The 23,077-nt window shown below is 35.4% G+C and overlaps 1 protein-coding gene across 24 annotated transcripts in view; it reads right to left on the reverse strand.

Moving 5' to 3' along the window:
- The window catches only part of CAMK2D (calcium/calmodulin dependent protein kinase II delta), a 301,972-nt gene that overhangs the window by 202,754 nt on the left and 76,141 nt on the right, over positions 1 to 23,077 (reverse strand). For all 24 annotated transcript variants that reach the window (XM_025465971.3, XM_025465973.3, XM_025465990.3 and 21 more), the window contains exon 3: positions 264 to 323. In XM_025465971.3, coding sequence (XP_025321756.1) covers positions 264 to 323 — 60 coding nt within the window. The remainder of the gene's footprint in view (positions 1 to 263; positions 324 to 23,077) is intronic.

The raw sequence follows: 23,077 nt of genomic DNA on the forward strand, positions 1-23,077 counted from the left end.
ATTTTTTTTATTTTGAACATTATCATGCTATTTATAATTCATGGGAGATAATATTCTAAAATAACTGTACTAGCTTTTGGAAGAGAAGCAATGTCTAGATTACTAAAATAACATTTTTATTGTGGTTAAAAAACACATAACATAAACTTTAACATTCAAAATGAATTATTGAAAACTACATATGAAACCAAAGATGTATACTACATGTAAAGCTAACTGAATTTAAATTGAAAAAAAAACATACGTTGAAAAGATTTCCTTACCAATATTGGGGTGCTTCAAAAGACGGCAGATTCTAGCTTCTCTTTCCAGTTTCTGATGATCTGTTTAAAAATATAAATCACAAGTCTTAGCAAAAAAGATTTAAAGATAATAAATGACATATTAAAATGATATAAAGCCTTTACATTTACATATCCTTTGATCTCTTTTTAAAAAATGATAATTTGCAATTAGGTGAACATAATATAGCTTAGCAACCAAATTTTCCTTTTTTCCTTAGCTTGATGCTTGACAGAGATACAGAATACAGCTGAATTTTGACAGGGCTGGAGAAAACAGTGAAAAATGTCACAAAACAACAGTATTCTTTCTTTACCTTAAGTATATATTATTACAACAACTTAAATAACCCAAATACACATACACATTTAAGCAGAGGATGCCTATCCGGAATTTGGAATGCCATAGAAACACTGCTAAGTAGGGTTACAGTTTGCCCCTAATGAAGAAATATTTCCTGTCCCGTCATATTTTCTATCAACCACTTTTCATACAATTGTTGGTCCAACTCCCTAAGTTTATGATGTTCTTTCTTATATCCGAGACTTCTAAAAATCCCACATTGCTTGCTCACTTTCACCCTTCTACATTTCCCCACTCATTTCTTTGAAGAGGCATGGCCACTGTAAACTTGCCTTTTAAGAACTGATACTCTCCTCTGGTTTCTTTGTGGTGGTTCATATGCACATATTTATAACCAAAATCACTGGCCAAAGCACAAAATAAGTGTCAAAAAGAGGCAAGAAGAGAGAAGAAACACATGCTGCCAATCAGGACAGCACTACAAAGTGGTCATTAGTTGAAAGCCTTATATAGCTATCTGACTTAAAACTTACAGTAATCCTCTGGGAATAGGCATTACTATATCCATATTTTAAAATATAAAAACTAAGGCATAAAGGCATTAAAGATTAATGGTGTCTACTAAATCAGCTTTCATTAACTAGAGTTATGAAATAGCCTTAAAAGAAAGAGGGAACACATATCTAACTACTTACAGTCTATACCAATGGTCCTCAAACTCTGTGGTCTTACAACCCCTTGTTATTCTTAAAAATTATCGAGGATCCCAAAAAGTTTTGTTCATATTGATTAGATCTAATCATGCTTGCTCTATGAGAAACAAAACTAAGAAAAATGTTAAACATATATTAATTCATTTTAAAACAATAATGAACCCATTATATTAACATAACCGTTGCATTTAATTTTTAAACTTTTTATTTGGAAATAACTAAAACTTACAGAAAATTTGAAGAACAGTACTAAAAACACATATACCAGATTACCCAGATACATCTATTATTAATATTTTACCCCTTAAAAAATCATTTATGGGGACCCCTGGGTGGCTCAGCGGTTTAGCGCCTGCCTTCAGCTCAGGGCATGATCCTGGAGTCCCAGGATCGAGTCCCACATCAGGCTCCCTCCATGGAGCCTGCTTCTCCCTCTGCCTGTGTCTCTGCCTCTCTTTATCTCATGAATAAATACATAAATATTTTTTTAAAAATCAATTATATATACATATCCATGCTCTATGTATATATACATGTCTGTGTATGTATATACACATTTGCTAAGATTTTATTTTATTCATTCATGAGAAACACAGAGAAAGAGAGGCAGAGACACAGGCAGAGGGAGAAGTAGGCTCCCTGTGAGGAGCCCGATGTGGGACTCGATCCCAGGACCCTGGGATCATGAGCCAAGGCTGATATTCAACCACTGAGCCATGCTAGTGCCCCATATACACGTATTTAATCAACACACAAATATATAAATATACATGTTTATATTTATATCTAACTTTTTTCTGAACTATTTGAAGGTAAGTTACAAACATGAAGGCCCTTTTTACCTCTAAAATTTCAGTATATATTACCTAAGAACTAAAATACTCTCTTACAATCACTGCATAGTGATCAACTTCAGCAAATGCCACACTGAAACAATACTTTACCATCCATACTCTAATTTTCTCCATTTAACTCAATCATGCCCTTTATAGGATTTTTTTCCCTCCAGTGCAGGATCTGGCCGAGGTTCAGATATGGCACTGAGTTATCATCTCTCTTTAGTTCCTTTACTCTGGAATATTTCCACAGTTTTTGTCTTTTATGACCTGACAGTTCTGAAGTATATCATCATTTCTATCTTCAAAAAGAATTATTTTCATTTTGGTATTGTCAACTGCCAATCATGGTTTGATTTAGACTATGCATTCTCAGCTAGAACATTATCCTCCTCTGGCTGTCACATATGGAGGTATATATTGTCCAACTGCTTCTCAAAAATGATAACTTTGAGCACCAGGTCAAGGAGCTGTTGAATTTCTCTGCTAAATATTACTTTTTGTTTCCTTTGTAACTAATAAAAATATGTGGTGAGACCTTATTACCAGGAAAACATCCTGCTCTTCATCAAAATTTCCCTGTAAATTTTGCATTCAGTGATGATTCCTGCCTGAACCAGTCTTTATGATAGTAGAAAAATGTTGATTTTCTAACGCTAGCAGAGTAACATATATTTCATGAAATATACGATCACTTAAAGTCAATGATTGTAAATAAGAATGTATAAGGACAGATAGTAGCTATACTTGCAATAAAAATAATGTAGTATTCAAAAAAAAATGTAGTATTCATCTTATCGTTATGTTGTACACCTGAAACTACTATAACATCGTTTCAACTGTACTCAAAAAATGATTTTGAAGTGAAAAAAAAATTTAAAAAGAGTAGCACGGTTTTATATCTTTGGCAAATCTCTTTGATGTTTGCCTTAATTAGAATACAGCTGTATTCTCATGTTTGCTTCTATATTCTATCTACTGTAATATGTTGTTTTGGTTGAAGTAGATCAACCAAATCTGACCTCACAAGGATATGTAGTTGGAAAAAGAAAGAGCACTGTCACAGCCTTTTCAGATAACTGTGGTTATTGTTCTTTAATATCATCCCAAAATTCAACAAGTGATAGCTTCTTAAAGGTTAGTTGCCATGTGAAATCTGAAACTTTATTAATGTATTTTATGAACCATATCAATGAAGTCATGAACTTTAATGTTTAAATCAAATTAATTTTCAACATTAATATAATAAATGTTCTTTTTTAATATAATAAAATTTTACTCTGCTACATTAAAATTCATTGCTCTTTCATATGCTTCTTTTACACCTAGGCATAACTTTATAATATGTTGAACCATTTGGAAAATATTGGTTAGTATGTTATGTAGTTCTTCTAAACATGGACACATTTCATTACATACATAAAAACAATACACCACTATTATCATCAGAACAATCTTTAAATTTGGGAATTTATCATGTTTCTCATGGGCAAATACAAATTTTCCAAATTCTAATTATTGTTTGAACCCTGAACTATGCTGTTGGCAATAAATGCTGTCAGTTGTTTTCCTTTAAGCAACAGGCTCACTTTGCTCATTTTTGAGAAAATGTCTCTCAGTAACCTAAGTCTGAATAATCATAGCTTGTTTTTCAGTTGTAATTCCAAGTAAAAATGGTGTTCCATGAAAGAGTATCTAGTTAAGCTTCCAACTCAATCAATCACAAAGTACTTTTCCTTGAGACAACCACTGTACCTAGGTATAGAGCAAAAGTGCTTTCTGCATTCTTCTCATTTAATCATGCAGAATGTTGCAAAGACAGGTGATCAAAGGTCAAGATTTAACTACAGTAATAATTTTAATTGGTTCATTAAGGTCAATCCTTAGTGAAGTTTTTTATTTAGTCTATAAGTGCAAAAATTACAGACTAATAGTATAGTCTGATGCCACTGCCTTGATTCATGCAAAGGTCCCAGGAATGAAATATCCACTATTTCTTTTGTATCATAGGTACAAACATCAACACACACACACACACACACACACACACACACACACAAAGCGTATGTCTTAGATTTAGATTTATTATGAAAACAGTTTTGACCTTGTAGATTCAGGGACTCCTAGGTCTACAGGCCACATTTTTGAGAACCACTGGTATATTCTAAAAAAACAAAACAAAACAAAAAACCTGCTTTATATTCTATTTTTCTTGCAATTTTGAAAAAATATTTTAAACATATTTTGCGTTTTAAGTAATCTCTATACTGAATGTGGGTATATAGTGTTGTTAGCTACTCAAACAGAAATAGTGTTTTATTTTTTTATTTTTTATTTTTTTATAAATTTTTATTTATTTATGATAGTCACAGAGAGAGAGAGAGAGAGAGAGGCAGAGACACAGGCAGAGGGAGAAGCAGGCTCCATGCACCGGGAGCCCGACGTGGGATTCGATCCCGGGTCTTCAGGATCGCGCCCTGGGCCAAAGGCAGGCGCCAAACTGCTGCACCACCCAGGGATCCCAGAAATAGTGTTTTAAAGAATCAGCTCAGGGCAGCCCGGGTGGCTCAGTGGTTTAGAGCCACCTTCAGCCCAGGGCCTGACCCTGGAGACCCAGGATAGAGTCCCACATCAGGCTCCCGGCATGGAACCTGCTTCTCCCTCTGCCTGTGTCTCTGCCCCTCTCTTTCTCCTCTCTGTGTGTCTCTCATGAATAAATAAATAAAATCTTAAAAAAAAAATCAGCTCAGCATTGGATTGGATCTAACAGTGTTATCTGTTATATCTGGATTACCAAATATGAAGACATGTTCTCTGGCTTTACCATTATCTAAAACTACAAGTGTCTCAAATAAATGTAAATCCTTCAAACTCCCTAGCTCTTTAACAGGTTGTCATCCTTAACACAAGCTACTTCTAGAATATTCTCATTTAGAAATATGCAAATAAACATAAAAAATTAAAGCTGATTTGAAACTGTGTCTAACACCATCTTAACTACTGCCAAGTGACATATGCAAAACATATGCTTACAGAAATTATAATTTTGTTGTGGAGACCGGGGTATGCAAATATATGCTATATCATGTTATATATATATTATGTATAATATGTTTAATATATACATCATCTGATACCTATATAATTAAACAAGATGACAAAAGATCTTTATTGACAATATGTGACATAGAGGTTTAGCTATAAAGATGAACATAATTACAGAATTTTATATAGCCTATTCTTACAGATTGAACTAGGTCTTATAAAATCTATATGTTGAGCTCCTAACCGTTACTATCTCAGAATGAGTATGTATGTGAACACAGAGTCTATAAAGGGATAATTAAGTTAAAATGAGGTCATTAGGGGAAGCCCTAATTCAACTGACTGGTGTCCTTTTAAAAAGAGTTTAGAACGGACACACATTGAGGGAAGGTCATATAAAGCCACAGGGAGAAGATACCTACAAGCCAAAGAGAGCCCTTGGAAAACCAACCCCACCGAAACTCTGATCTTGGACTTCTAGCCTCCAGAATTTGAAAAGATAAACTCTACTGTTTAACCGCCTAATTTGTATTACTTTCTTATGGCAGCTCTAACTAACAAATACACCAAAGTATTAGTTTTCTACTGCTATATAACGAATAGCCACAAATTTGGAAGCTTAAAATAACATACATTTATAATCTCACAGTTTCTGTGGATCAGGAACCTGAACATGGTTTAGCTGAGTCCTTTGCTTTAGGTTCTCTCAAAAGGCTGCAATGAATATATCAGCTAGGGCTGGGGTCGCATCTAAATACAAGGGAAGGATTGGTTTCCAAGTCCATATGGTTGGTGGAAGTATTCAGTACCTCAGAAGTTGTTGACCTGAGTGTCTTGGTTCCTAGCCAGCTCTTGGTTGGTTGGTTGTTGCCCTCACTTCTTTGCTCTGTGTCAACATAGCAAAGCGCTTCATCAAAGCCGCTAAGGTAAAGAATCTCTTACCAAAACAGAAGTCACTGTCTTATCCAGCTCAATCACAGAAAAGTGATATCCCATGACATCTGCCATAGTATTTGTTTAGAAGCAAGTCACTAAGATGGTCCACTTTTTTAATGGGGGGTATGTATACAAAGTATACAAGTGCAGTAATATCAGGAAGCAAAGGTCACTGGAGCTGTCTTAAGAGGTTGCTTTTCATGTCTAACTTCATAATAGTACTGATATCTTCATGAGCTTTTGCTTTGATTACTTTTTCTTCCATACAGTCACATAACTTAGTGATCCCCTGTGACTCCTAAGGCATCCCACACTTTCCTATTGGGGCATGTTTGGACATTCCAAACAGTGATAGAACTAAAGCTTTCATTAAAATCAGAATTTAGAAATAATGGAAATGCTTCATATTCAACATCAAATGTACAACTTTCCTTTAGAGGGAGTAGGAAGGTGAAGAGGCCTATTAATACTAAAGGGACATTTCAGTATTTATCCTTCTCAAGAGATGATTAAATTTTGCATTAAAATTTCCTTTACTTTTAATTCAATCAGCAACTAAAAATCATACATTCCTACCTCATCATTCCCAGGTCTCACAACTGTAATGGTAAGAGGCAAAGAGATTATAAAAGACAAGACATCCATAATACTGTTTATCATCATCTGAAGATTTTCTTTTATTATCCACACACCTTGAAGCTACTGTAGAACCAGATTCATTTATCATTTAATATTAAAGTATTCAAATTGTAATAGTTTGACTTTTTTCTTCCTTTGAAACTCAAGTCCACTGTTCTATGGATAAAATAATAACCCTTCAGGCTTTAATATTGTCAAGTCTGAAAAGATACATGCTGTTAGCAATGGATAGTTGAAGATCCACCATACAAACAATGCACAAATAAAATAAATCATCATTCAGTTTTGACATGGAAAGGTAGAGAATGGTACTACCCAGTACAAAGACCTCAGTATTTTAAAATTTTCTGAGAATTGTGAGAAAATGTAGTCACACTTCTTCCCAGCTTTAGGATACTTTTAGATACTTTTTAAATTTAATAAGTTATTTATTTCAAATGGGGAGGTAAATGTGATTTCAAACCTACTGAAGTAAATCCTTCACTCCTGTTCCAATCAAAATTTAATCTTTATGGAGAATAACTGATCACAAATGGAAATTAAAGGGCTAGCCCTGAATCACTTTCACAGAGCAATAGGAGTATCACTAAATCTACATAAAACAATTTATTTATCCAGCAACACCAGCCAATGAACTTTCTTTCATCTAGTAAATTTCAAAAGTTAACTACCTTCCCCACCACAAATGACAAACAACTTAAAATGTCAACCTCTTGGGGATCTCTGGGTGGCTCAGCGGTTTGGTGCCTGCCTTTGGCCCAGGGCGTGGTCCTGGAGACCTGGGATCAAGTCCCACATCGGGCTCCCTGCATGGAGTCTGCTTCTCCCTCTGCCTGTGTCTCTGACTCTCTCTCTCTCTCATGAATAAATAAATAAAATCTTTTTTTTAAAAAAATCAACCCTCTTGAGGGTAAATCTAATAATCACTGCTTTTTTAAATAAATGATACATAAAATAATTTAACCTTTTTTGACACCATTGATGTTAGTAATGACTAACATCATTATTACTCTGCTATAATCCAGTGAAGCCTGAAAAAGCTACTGAGGTGTAGAAGCCCACAGGGTACTTCCCTGTGTTCAGTCTGCTCTCTGCACCTCAATGTGGAATCATCTTGTCAGCACAGGCAATGCCATGGGATGGTCTGGGCTGGAGGAGAGAGGTGGCTGTCTTAATTGGTCACTTCCCACCTCTTCCACCAAACACACATGAGTGTAAACATACAACCTAAGGAGGACATGAATTTGCCACACCCAAGAGGGTTAAATTCTTTTAGTTACCCCTCCCCATAAACAGATTCCCACCCACAAAACAATCTTACATAGCAGTTAGAAGTCACTCCTCATGTCCACGAAAATAGGTTTAAAATCCAACTCCATCCAACATTAATGTTTGTTCTGCCGACCTTCTGGCTTGCCAGATCAAGCTGCTCTTATCTTTCCTGCCCCTATCTCCTTGGTTGTTCCTTAGCCCAGTGCACCAGTTTGAGATCAATGCCTTAGATCAGTTTATTTCTCAGGGCAGGTTAATCCTGCTTTCCTGGTTTCTTCCATAACTAACCCAACTTGATTCTTAACTTTGTCACATTTGTTTGGTTTCTAAGAAACTACACTCTCAAGTAAGAGACACCCTTACTCCCCATTTAGAACCACACCTGCCTGGCTGTCCATTTTCAGAAGAGGGAAGATTAGACAAAATGGACCTAAACTATTTTAAGTCTTCTATTTTGCATCTGTTTATTATACATTTCTATATCTTCCCTTTTTTTTTTTTTTTTACTGTCAGTTCTTACTGCTGTATCTCCAGTACACTAAACAATTTCAGGTACACATAACAGGCATTAAATAAATCTCTGTCAAATGAAGAAATTGAAGACAACTGCCCCTTCATTTCAAAACTGCTATGAACTAAGAATAGAGGATAACAAGGATAAAAAATATAAACTAATTACAAATAACCAGGCAGTGAGAACCTGAAGAGATGTTTTCTGAATAAAAGGTACAATCCTCAGGGCACAGATTCTGGAGCACTATAATGCGGCTACTCAGAGACCTTATTCCTAAAGATTTTTAAAATTGTATTCTGAATACATTTTTCTTGTTTGAGAAACTACTTCAAGCTAAATGAGGCATTCCTTAGGTAGGAATATAGATTCTGTCCATTTAAGTAGGTCACACTTAAAACCACACTGTAAGTTAGAAAGAGCTATTTAAAGGGGCCACTTCATTACAAAGCTCAGTATGATATATATATGGATTTAAAGCAGTCATATTAAGTTTTTTTAATTCGTAATTAAATATTATCTTTCATCTTATCCTTTTAAACTAGGCTTAATCCATATCATAGATTTTATTTTCTTTTAACTCTTTGACCTAGATTCTTTCTGACATTAGGGACTGGTCATGTCCCGTTATTTTCTATTGCCAGTAATATCCTGGATAAATTGGTAAGATTCTATAACTATATAGGATGATGTTCTTTCTTTCCTGGTAGAGTAGAATTAGATACATGAACTAAAAGTTCATATATCTTAAGAGTGAAGTCTTTTGAAAGCTTTTTTTTTTTTTTTTTTTCTGTGTGGGAAGCTCATGCAAATGTTAAATTCTGAATGTCAGTCAAACTTTCATTCTTTATGGAATGGTTTACAATTTTTGTGATAAACCTTTTTTTCCCCTGATTTTTTTAAAACATCTATCACACAGGGGATAAACCAGTCCTCTCCATTTTACCTTCTTTCTGCAGTTTCACCTGTGGAGGAAGATGGCACTGGCCACAGGTGCCAGAGAAATAAAAGGCCTATAATGAAAGCTCCTGATTTTGTAGAACTCTAGACACAGAAACAACCCAGAAGGATAGAAAGACCTCAGGTTTCAGAGTAAAACAGTCAAGAGTTGTTATCTGGTTCTACCACTTACAAGTAGCTGCGTATCAAAGTTCCTTGACTGCTCAAAAGATTCATCTATAAAAGGAGCATAAAATATCTAGCACCAGGCAGCATATCTGGAAGAAAGTAGGTACTCAACAAATTATGGTATCATCATCATTATTTTTATTATTCTTAGAAATCCGTAACTCTAAGAAACCAAAATTCTTAACAGATGCTATTAATTTCATCAAGTATTAATCATTTTATATGTACTCTAATATACTATGAAAATAATTTTCCATAAAATCATATGATTGTGCTAAACAGTGGGAGAACCACTGGTATGTATGTTGAGAAAGAGAAAAATCAATACAGTAAAATATGGACAAAAACTCATATTTATTCAGTGCTATTATTCATTCTAAACATCTCAAAAATTAACGATAATACAGGGAAATAATTTGAGTGTAAAATTTTTAGACAAATTAAACTGACCAGTTTTACATGCAAATTATATTCATTCATTCATTCCACACATTCAAAATGAACTATGTTCTGATAATTTATATGATATTATTTCAGTAGTACTAGATAATATAGTTAGCCTATTTTTTAGGAATGTAAAGAAATAAATAATAAAATTTGATAGTACCACTCTTAAGCTGTTCTGCAAAAGAAATATTTTCCCTCTTCCACCACAATGTCATTCTTTTTTTTTTTAATTTCTTTATCTGAGAGAGAGAGAGAGAGAGACAGCATGAGCAGAGAGGACAGGCAAAGGGAGAGATACAAGCAGACACCCCACTGAGCAAGGAACCGGATATGGGGCTGGATCCCAGGACTCTGAGATTATGACTTGAGCCAAAGGCAGATGCTTAACCGACTGAGCGACCCAAGGCTCCGCACAACAGTGACATTCATTCAGAGACATATCATATCTGCTACAAAACTAATGCTTTACACAAAATTATGAAACACATGATAAAGTATCTTATAAATAGGCTTTTGTTGAGTAGCAATTTAAACATACAATATATATAGGCCTCTTAGAATTGTAAATAGTGGACGTTAATTTACATAAAATACTTTCATAGAAATGTTTAATATCTGGTTATACAGAATATATAAAATATCTACATATCTACCAAGAATATAGCATGGGATGGAAATATTCTGTTCAGACATACTAGAAGTCACAGGAAAATCTCTTAGTAAGCCTCTCATTATCTCTAGGTAATGGGTTAAGAGAATTTGAATTGAGCTTTTATCCTCTGTGAGGAAGAGGAAGTGTAACTGTGTAGAATTTGGGCACAGGGCATAAAATCCTATAAAGATTCTTGCTAGAGTGTAGATATCCTCCAGATGATAAAGGGAGGAGATGGACAGGAAGCTCTACTTATACCCCTTTAGTCCTAGTTGACATCAGCCAGCTTTCCTCCTAGGTTCAAAGCTTCTCATGGTGTTGCCATTCTCCTGTTATGGGGGGAGAAGGGTGCTTCTGCCTGGTTGTGTGTGTCTCATTTTGCTAACATATTGGCATCACTCATTACATGTTCTAAGGCAGGGAACTTGTACTGAGAGGATCACCAAAAGATTCTGTTTAGAGAAATAAACCAGGAAGGAAAATAAACGGAAAGTGGTACCCAGAAAAGACTGATAGCCCAAACAAGTCTCTGTAGGAAGTCACAGTCAAGTCACAGGAGGAGAGCAAATTTTCCTAGATGGCATTTAGAACACAAGGTGTCAGATAGAATTCACACAGTACAGATAGAGGATTCAATAGTAGAATTTTAAGCTATTTTGGCTCAAGTGACTGTTAATATCTTAAAAAACAAACTTTTTTTTTTTTTAAGTAGGCTCCATGCCCAATGTGAGGCTTGAACTCATGACCCTGAGATCAAGAGTCACATGCTTTACTGACTGAGCCAACCAGGCACCCCAAAACAAACCTTTGTATAAATAAATTATGAGAATATTCATTGGTGCATATTAAGTATTAAAGATATTTCAATTATATCTTTATTTTAATTGTACATCAATAATTTAATTCATCTAGCATTTAAAAAATTATTCTGGGATTCCTGGGTGGCTCAGTGGTTGAGCATCTCCCTTTGGCTCAGGGCGTGATCCCGATCCAGGGATCGAGTCCCGTGTCGGGCTCCCTGTGAGGAGCCTGCTTCTCTCTCTGCCTGTGTCTCTGCCTCTCTCTGTGTCTCTCATGAATAAATAAATAACATCTTTAAATAAATAAAAATTATTTTAAAAATTTTCTGATCGCATTTCTATAGAAGGGTAATGGGCTGAATTTTGTATAGTATCTCATTCTACCCTCAGTCTCTAGGATTTGGTCGATATAGTACTGTCCCCTTAGTGTAATTTTACTTGTGCTTTTGGAAGAACTTAGCTACATAATTCCTTTCTCATGTTTAGGCATAATAGAGCTATGTCACTTGGGACATTCTGTATTAAAATCTTTTAAACTCACTACCTTGAGACTATAAGGACCCCAAAGAGAAACAAGGCATACTAAAGATAATTACAATCCATGCTTTACCATTTTTTCCAGTGGCCCAGATGATTTTTATAGGTAGTTGCATAGTAACACAAAAGAACATTACTTTTGGGTTTTCACAAGAAGAATTAATTTTTCTTACTATAGTAAACATATTTTGCTATTCTTACATCTATTTTTCTACTAATTAAATACACATAATTTATTCAAAACATGAAAAGCAGGAAATATATAGTTATCCACAGGACATTTTTCCTCATGTAGTTTAATATTAACATATTAAAAAAATAACTTTGGATAACAATTTACAGATTGATTGATTTGATAGAGTGAGAAAGAGCACATGCAAGTGAGTACAAGAATGGGGAGGTGGGGTATGTGAAGCAGAGGGAGATGGACAAGCAGACTCCGTGCTAGCCCAGAGCCCTACTCAGGGCTTAATCCTCCAACCCTGAGATCATGACCTAAGCCAAAATCAAGAGTCAACTGACTGAGCTGCTCTGGTGCCCCTGGATAACAATCTAGAAGAATGAAGGAAAAAAAGAGGGAGACTTGGACTTTTATGTTTCCTTTAAGCATCTGGAACTTTCAGTTATTTACTTCTCTGTTAATGAGTTTCCCTCAGATGTAACTGTAAAGTTAAAAATCTTAAACTTTGGGCCCCTAAGAGGATCTTAGTCATATGATCATATCTTCTCAAAAAAAAAAATGGTCATATGTTCTCATAAAACTTGCAAAACCAGATGTTTCAACACAATTATGATCATGATTTCCTTCCACTGCTCTTCCCCTCAATTTTATCTCCGCTTATACTGAGTGATACTGGAGTGGCCACAAATATTTTTGAGGTCTAGCAAAGGGGAAGTTGAGTCAAACACATAATTTAGTTTGGATATAATGAAACATATTTATCTGGTTCACAACCACTTCTGGGTATTCCTGTTATTACTACTTATCCCAACATAATGCTTCTAGGAATATTCCCACTTCCCAGCCTATCATGTGATGTGAAGACACCCCATGTGAACTTGTACTACAAATCACCCCACGAGTGTGGGTGAGCAAAGGAGAAACACTAACTTTTTGCTATTTTTCTAAATTTCATTTTGCTTTGCAATATACGTCAGCTTCTTAAATTCATAATTTCTTGTGACTATTTTCCCTCTAAATATACATTTACATTTCAGTTTCATTTTGTATTTATAATTTTGTTTTCTTTCTTTAGCGAGAATCTCCTAGACTGCATAAGTTGCAGGTCCTGGGTCCACACTCCCTATTATAAAAAAAGAAAGTGGTAACTTACTGTTCAAATTCTGAACACAAAAAATCATATCCAATAAAGTTCAAAATTCATATCAATTCTCTAAATAAATACATATTCATTTATATTGCTAAGCTATTCATTTAAAAACTATACATCTCTTAGTCATGAGTGAAAAACCATAGCAAAAAGACCATCAAGTTGAAAATCAGGAAGAAAAAAAAAAATGACTTCCAGTATAAGCTCTGCAAGGAATTAAGGGCAAAAGAGAACAAATTTTATAAAAGTGAAGTAGTATACTTATTCCTCTATATTCTGAGAATGTTACATATTTGAAATGACTTATGCTTACTTAGGGGGAAAAGTTACTAGATCAAATATGGTACCTAAACATATTCATTATGAACATATTTATTAAGCATTTTTATTAAGCAGATACAAGGACACTGATTGATATTTTGGAAGATAAAGTAACTTATTATAGTCTAACTACTCATGAACTAATAATTAAACTAGAAATCACAAGTATAGTAATAATAATGATAATAATAATAATAATAACACCCTTCAAGTTGGAGATGGAAAGTGAAATTATCATTTATTGAACCATACTCCCTCCCCAAGTTAAAAACTTTCAAGACACCCAGTCTTGTGTCTCAGCATATGTAATCATGTATTTCTAATCTACCCACACTTTGTGGATGTTTTTTTATTTCCCATGCTCGTGTGCTCGCTCTCTCTCTCTCTCTCTCTCTCTCTCTCTCACACACACACACACACACACACACACACAGGAAGTTTAATGAAGCTTCCTTAAAAAAAAAAACTACTGAAACAAGATATTCAAATAAAATAGTTTCAGTTTTAGTTGAAATTCTGAAGTCTAAAAACTAAACACAATTATCAGAGACAAGATGCTAAAACCATATATTTAGGACTTGTCAAGTTGTCAGCTGAAGCCACTCTGCCACTATGAGCCCACTGCTCACTTCCAGCAGTATAAGAGCAGGAAACAAGACCATGAGGAGGACTGCTGTGGATAGAGTTCTCAGAACATTCTGCATTGCCTTCTACCCCACACTGGAAAAGAGCTTACTCTAGGGCACTAAATTGAGAGAGAAAAGGGTGTGTCTGAGAGAAATATTTTAAGGAATTCATCTCCTACAGTTTGGGAAAAACAAGAATGGCTTCCTATTTAACTGGACTTTAACAGCATGAAATTTTGTCTGGTTAGCTGCCCTGGAACTGCAAAGCAAAGTAGGCTCTGCTGGGATCAGGCTATACTTCCACCACCAGCAGGACAAAGATGCCCATTCCCAGAAGCCAGATGTGGGCCCCTAGGAAGGATAGATTGTCTTACGTTGGACAATCCCCACAAGAACTACATGGAGACTCAATGTGACCCCAAAGAGGAGTAGAATAGCAGACGCCCAAGAGCTGGAAAGGCAGATAAAAACACCCAGAGGGCAGAAACATAGCCATCATTAGCAAAACAGTCACCAGCGGTCCCTAAGGGAAACTGTCCAAAAACCCTCAAGAATGTCCCGGGAGATCAGTAATCATATATCTCTCAGACAGTTGTAGTACAGATTAATTAGAACTGTAGCAGTGAAATCAAACACACAGCTCCTTATAGCTTTGCCCTAAAGAGCCACAAAGAGTAACCAGTGAATGGGAGAGGATGTGAGGTCATAAAACATGTTGGGTACTACACCCGTCTCTGGTCCCCAGAGTCTCTCAAGTGTGCAACAGGCCTGACTTGGCAGAGGAGTGAAGTTTCAAATGATACTACACTGGTCAGGACTTTTTAATTTCTGAAATGAGACTGTTGTTTTGACTCGAAGGAAATGCAAAGCCTGACTTCTTCAAGGGCAGGAGTGAATAGGTACAGTGGATTTGAGGGAGCTGAGGAGGTGGAGGGGTCAGTGGGGTGCAAATGATCTGATTACAGTGCTTTCATATAATAGAGGTTACACATATTTTCTTTAACAAATCTAAAACCCTAGAAATTGAATTTACTGAATACTGTTATTTCTTTCACATTGCATTGTTCTGCTTTCAGAGTTCCCTGTTCAATTCCCTTTGGAAGTAGACCTATAAAGAATAGATTACATTAGAATACCTGTGAAATATGTTTGTGTATTTTTCAATCACCTAAAATTTTTCTAGATAGCTTACAGTTTAGGGTGTATCATCTTATTCCATCTGATCTTGACGTTATAATGCATCTGAAATGCACGACAAAATCCCCTGGACTTAAGAGAGTGTAATTCATCATTCTAGATGTTATCATTCATTGGTAATGAGTATCTTTTATCTAAAATTCTCTAGATCAAGTAAGTGCTACCTCATTTAGAATACATATTTGCCACTGATGGGGCATTACAAATTGGGCCAGCTCTAAAGCAAAAGCTTTTTGTGACTCTGCTTGGCTCAACACTTAAAATTCATAAGGAGGTATATTAAATGTCACCCAAATTGACTTTGGTTCATTCTAAACTCTAAAGAGGAAGATGTCTGCCTCTTTGTGGAAAACTTTAAAGTCATCAGCAGAAAAATCTGTCCTGGAATGACACGTGAAATTAACTTCTACTCCCATTATAATGAACATACCCACTGTCTCAGCTGTTAAAGTGTCTACTGTCTGTAGAGTGGTACTGGGGGAAAAAATCTGATTTGTGTCAATCTACAGGTATTATGAGAGTCAAACAAGACTCCCTAACAGCTGGAAAGAGGTCAGGGGAACCCCTAGGAGTTCACTATTTTTTCTATCACAGTTAAAAGAAATCAATGGCTACCACTCCCTCAGGGAATAAAATGCCAGTGGCACTAGGGAGAAACCCATACCATTTGCTCCTTAAAACATGAGACTCTCGGAATTCTGCCAAGTGACCTGGAAACATGGGACATGACAGAGACCTTTGAAGAGAGCATCCTGAATTAGCTTCTCACAGCAGAATCAAACATGCAGCTGCAGCTATAGTCCACCCCTGCATGTTCCATCCTTGACAACCCGCCTATCTCCTCCATAAATCTTTTTTTCTTTTCACATAGCCTTATTCCTGAGTTATTTGTGCCCATTCTTATTTACCTTCTCCTTTCACATTATTTTAAAAAGTCTTATTGTAAAAATAATAAATTTCAACTCCTGAGCCAAAGACAGATGCTCAACTGCTGAGCCACCCAGTCGTCCCCACACTTCTGACTTTACAAAAGTATATAAATTATGATTTTAAACTACCTGAATCTGTCAAGCAATTGCTTAGAGAAGACAGACTGATGGCTGGCTAAACAACTGAATGATAAAAGCTTTCAAACTGGAATTTGGGGAGGCAGAAAGATCCTTCCTAGACAAAACATTGGGATGCCTGGGTGGCTCAGCGGTTGAGCATCTGCCTTTGGCTCAGGTTGTGATCCAGGGTCCTGGGATCAAGTCTTGCATCGGGCTTCCCATGGGGAGCCTGCTTCTTCCTCTGCCTATATCTTTGCCTCTCTCTGTCTCTCACGAATAAATAAAATCTTTAAAAACAAAAACATACCCTAATCACACCAGGTGCTCCTCCATGCAATTTTTGTCAAAAGGGTGTGATTAATTGGCTCCTCAAAATATTTGCATAAATGGTAAAGTTCCCACAGAATCAGAGGGAAATTATTCTCGTTTAAAAGTTTACTTTTGGGAGAAAAAACATGAGACTAGTAGGTAAATAATGGACATGCAAATATAATTGTAGTCACAAAGGTAAAAGGTCATGTAAAATTTTTTAAATTTGCAGGATTGTATGAAAATAAAAACAACAAAATCTTCCATCTAAAATAGCTGCACTGTTCATTCAGAATTTATTAATATGCTTTATTTATCAACATCTACCATTTGTCTTTGGGTAAGCCAAGATGATCTACACAGGATCTACATAAGTGATTAAGACACAATTTGTGCCATCTTGGAATCTGCAACTCAAATGAGGAGACTCCTTTAGTTCTTATTTTTAAGTCCATATACTGGCCAAAATACAAGGAAAATATGGAAAAGAGATCACTCAAAATCCAGGCTATCTCTATCATACAAACCATTCAAATCTTAGGAAATTTTTATTTGGTTTAGGGAGTCTCCTTCCCCTATCAGTTCTCTGCATCCCAACCATTCAATCCTCTTTGTTTATTAAACATGTGGCACCTGGCCAATCCCCATCTGCAGCCTGCCAACATGTTAGGCTACTTTAACAAAGGGATAATTCGTCCACACACAACTTCTCAGTTCCTTGAAGGCTTTGTCTCCAAGGATCTGGAGATTATTTCTGGCCCATTTCAATCACTACTCTTGTAGTCATTCCTTGAAACTTGGTCATCCTCCTCCAGAGTCAGGAAGTTAAAAACCCTAATCTCCAACCACGAACTGTTCATTTTCCAAATTGGTGTGTTCAAAGTCCTCTAGGTAACTTTTTTCAACCATTAGAACCACCAGTCCACTGACTCCGTTCACTTCTCCCAATCCAGAAGTCCTCCCCATTATTCACTTTCCTTCCCATCCCTATGTACTCTCACCTCCAGCCATCTGAGTGCCTCAAATGTGCCATGAATTCTCCACCTCAGAACCTTTGTGCATGCTATCCCCACTGCTGAAATAGTCACTTCTCCTTTCCTTAATTTATGCCTATTCATGTTCTAAGTTTTTCTAAGGAAGCCATTTCTAACATGCTCAAATACTGTATCATTGGTTCTTACACACAATACAAATTCCACTTCATTGTTACTTGCCACATTCATGATTTTTTTAATTCAGTTGTATGATTTTTAAAAAATGATTATCTCTTTAAATAAACTGTAAGATCTGGACAGAAGAATACATAACTTTTTTTTTCACTACTTTATATCCTATGCCTAAGACAATGTCTGACATATAGTAAAGAAAAAATAAATATTTATTAAATGAATGTGTAAGTAAACAAGAAAAATGTGGTACAAACAAAAAAGCAGGAGTAAAAAAAGAATGGAGACTACTCTTGATGTAACTTGATTTACTTTCTTCTTCAGTGACCAAAGATATATGAGGGCAATCTGGATAATCAATCAAGAGGCTGCTCTAAGAATCAGACAAGACAAAACATCTGAATAAGGAGGCCCTGTGTCAGCACTGGATGACAACTGAGCCTAGATTATAGAAATTCAATGCTTGTTGCATTGACAAAGATGGGATTACTCATTAGATTATCAGAAAGCTAAAAATCAAGTTTATATTATATACAATAATATATACATATCCATATATACAATTAAAATCTGAACTATAGGCCTTGAATAAGTAATCAATCAAGTAAAAACAGCCCCGCCTATATAGAAAAAAAAAATAAGTAGTTTTACTTAGTGGCAAAATAAGTACAAACCTAAAGGATATATCATACTAATATTAAGTAGGAAATCTGCAGAAATACACATAGAAGAATATATAGTAGCACCTTGACTCAAGCCTCAAAGATCAACCAAAGATGTTATTTTTAAACAGTTGTGAATTAAACTGCCATGAGAGATTTTATTTATTTATTTTTGATAGCAAAGATTTTAAAAGCTAGAGTAAAATTTCAAACAAATAGGATATTTTATACTTTGATAGTTCCAGTCAGCTGAAAAATCACATTACTTGACGGTTAAATGAAAGAAAATCTTTTTGTATGAATTGTCATTAGAAATCTCTGTTAGCTATGTTAACCCAAGTCTCCTGTTTAATAAAGGATAGTTCTATGAAGGAACTACTTTTATGTGATAGGCTGAGCCCAACAGTAGGAAGAACTCAAGCAAAGGAGGCAGCTGGATCAGGGTGCTCTTCAGGAGGTGAGACCTCCCCAAACATCATTTTCCTTGGTTTGAAGATGTGAAATGTATGGTAGGACACTTGCAACACCCCAAAACCTTCTAGGCTTCTATTCCTCCTCACGACAGAGTAGACTAGAAAAAGGTATTTTCCATTTCTATGATTTTATATTTAATTCTGGAATTCTTAAAGTGTAAGTGGGCGCAAAGTACACTTAACCCAAGGGTTCCCCAGTCTGACATTCTAAAAAAATATTTATTTAGGTATAAAATTAAAATAAGCATATGGGATTGCACATGCCATAAGTATACTGTACAATGAATTTTCACAAAATATAAACACCCATATAATCAGCATCTAGATAAAGAAACAGAACATGACCAGCACACAAAACCCTCCATGCTCCCAGCCCCAATATCCCACACCAAAGTAGCCACTATCCTGACTCCTAACAGTATAGTTTAGCTTGTATCTGTATTTAACATGAACAAAATAATACAAAGAGAACTATGCCTTTGTTTTATTTTATCTCTGGAACACATTCCACTCACGTGGTACTGCTCCGGGGGTCTGGTGTGCCAATATTATTAAGAGATGAAAATTTGTTAAAATGAATGCATGCATAGATGAAAAAGCAAATAAGACAGTACGAAAAGTTGTTAATGCTAAAGAGCTAATTAAATCTACAAAGGCTTAGTGTAACTGGTATATTTACTTTATGACCACAACATAAACAAATAGTGGATAAAATCAAAAGTAGTTTAGGTTTACTGTAATACCTACATGCCAGAAATTAGTCTCTTACCCTCTTCTTAACTAATACATGCTGTTTTTTAAATGTTTGCTTCACCCAAGCTCCTTTTCCTTTAACTCTTTTCTAGATGCTAGCCATACAGACAAGTCTCTGCTCTTTTGGATTAAAATAAAATCAACAATAACATGTAAAAGAAAACAGAAAAATACTAAGTTATATACCTTAATCACGGATAGGGAGAAATCAAATTTTTAAGAAGTCACATAATTGAATTTGGGGAACTCTCATTTCAAATCCAAAAAGTTTAAGCCAAATCTCTAAATGCAAATTCAAAATTAAAGCACAAACAACGAAACATCAGCCCTCTGTTACAATATAAAAATTTGATTTCTTAGAAACACTCACCATACAGTCCCTATAAGGATATCAAGCTCATAGTAACAGACTTACTAGTATTTTAGGACATACACAACCAAATCCAAACAATTAGAAAGGAATAAAGGAAAAAACGAAGAAAGAGAATGGCTTCTATTAGCACAATGATGTATTTGAGGATCAGCTAAAAAATACTTTAATGTGTATCTAACATGTACTGGCAAGAGCCATATTTGATGTATTGATGTTTCTTTTTTCTTTTTTTTTTTTTTAGATTTGTATTTATTCATGAGAGACACAGAGAGGCAGAGACATAGACAGAGGGAGAAGCAAGCTCCCTGAGCCTGATGCAGGCCCCAAGATCATGACCTGAGCCAGACACTCAACCACTGAGACATCCAGGTGTCCCAACTGGACCCTCGGAGAGCCAGCTCTCTGCAGCAGAAGCTGACTCTAACTGCTGGAGCCTCTGCTGACTACCTGCCTCACTTCTGGCCACCAAGGCATTCCTTAGAGGAGGATCTGAATGGCCTATCTCAGTCTGCCACAGTCATTTAATAGCACATGAGCTTAAAAAAAAATGTTTATTAGGTCAGAGAAGCTAGGTGGGCCAAGAGAAGCAAACATATTTATGAATTAAGGTTATTCTAGGGTTAGTTCCCAATTTAGAAAGTATCTGGCTTGAGGCGCCTGGGTGGTTCCATCAGCTAAGCATCGACTCAATTTCAGCTCAGGTCACGAACTTAGGGTTTTGAGGTTGAGCCCCACATTTGACTCCATGCTGGGCATGGAGCCTGCTTAAAATTCTCTTTCTCCCTCTCTCTCTGTCCCTCCTCCCTTATTCTCTCTCTCACACACATAAATAAATAATTTAAAAATTAAATATAAAAGGAATTATCTGGCTAGGGACTGCTGCTTTTACAGATGAGGACACTGAGGTCCACAGAAGCAGAAATCTGACTGGTCACAGAGAACTAAAAGAAAAAAAATGTCGTTTGTGTCATGGGAAAATATGCCCTTGGCCTGAATATAGGTGACTCCCATTAGGATATGGAGTAAATGCACCATCCTGTTCAGGGACTTGAGACAAACAAAGGCCTCCTAAAGACAGGTCTGATTTATGGAACACCTTTCTCTAGGGCAGGCACTGGGTACTTGGATGGCAGGATCTAATTAATCTATACCATCTCTCTGTGAAATAGGTCACAAAGAGCATCCCTTTAAATTAAGAGTCAGAATGAAACACAAAATACATTTCTGTAAATTTCCTATAATCATTCAGTAAATTAGGGAAATACCAATTGAAGATCAGGTGTCAGGTCCCTGTTGACTGTATTTACTAAAGCAAATAATTGTTTTATTGCTAGTTATATTTAAGCTTAAGCTGTTATTTCTTTTCCTTTCCTTCCATCTCTCATGTATGATACTTCTGTATTAAAAATGGAAAATGGAATATACTGTACATTCTTTATTTGCAGTGCAAAGCTAGTGAAATGGCCAGTTCCAATAGATCATTTACTAGCCACAGAAAACTTCAAAACTGTACTGAAAAACAAAATCTGGCCTCAAATTTTATCCTAAATTTATTCCGAGCTATAATGCAAGTGATCATATTATTGAAGCAAAAATCATAAATACCCTGTTAGCCCACCATTTAATAAGTCTCTATTGAGATTTCAATGACAGTTGAAATATGAAAAAAATCATTTATTTAGATGACTTCTGTTTAAATTATGCCAAATGACATAACCAATATAAACGACTTTTTCCAGTTAAAATTTACTGTTAGTTTTGTACTTCTGGTAAGTTTGTTTCCCTATTTCATGGGGAATCTCTGGTCAAAACTGAAATTTCCTACCAAGGAAAAAAAGAACTGAATGCAGTCAGCAGTGAATCTGGGTTTGAATCCTGCTCTGCTCTTTGTTTTCTGGAACAATTGCTGAGCTTCCTTTTCTGTGTTTATATGATGAAAGATGATAATGGTTTACAGGGTAACTGCAAGAATGAAATTAGATTACATACATGAAACCTTCCAACACAGAATTAAGTTAAATGTTTCCACTGTTTTGATAGAAAGGAAAAACATTATTTTAACATATTAGATTTTCTTTTAATAATTTCTAAATAAACTGTTTTAAAAACAGAATAGGGTAAGAGAAAAATATATACTCAGATTTTTATAAATTGAATTAAAATGGCAATTCTATTAATTTTTCTAAGTTTTTGATTATTGATGTTTTGATTCATTTTAAAAGTCCATAAGCTTTTGAAATTCAAATTCCTAATTTATTTCAGTGCTTTTCAGCTTTCGATTTCCAGTCCAATACTGAATAATAGTGCAGTTATGAACAGGCCAATCTTGTCTTTTTTCCTTCTCTACTCCAAGAGAGGTGTCTAAAACCCTCAAATAATCTCTATCTCTCACCCTTTATTTTGCTGAAGTCATGCAGAGACCTATAATTTGGCATTTACCTAACTTAAAATTAGAACTATCATCTTAGCATTTACTACAGTAGATAAAGAAAAATGTTCTTCTACTATTATCAGTAAAGTAAATGTTTTAATTCAAACATTCTTCAATTAAAGTCAAAATAAAGTCATCAAAGTTTCACTGTATCAAACACTGTACAGTGTTTTCACTGTATCAAAGGGCAAAATACAAAATGCTTTATGACTGTAAAAAATCTGACCGAATTCACTACTTTCCTTAGAGAAATACAATGCTCTTGGTTTCACCATGTTCCATCAG

Source organism: Canis lupus, chromosome 32 (genome assembly GCF_003254725.2).
Source record: "Canis lupus dingo isolate Sandy chromosome 32, ASM325472v2, whole genome shotgun sequence".
In the NCBI taxonomy this organism is placed as follows: domain Eukaryota; kingdom Metazoa; phylum Chordata; class Mammalia; order Carnivora; family Canidae; genus Canis; species Canis lupus.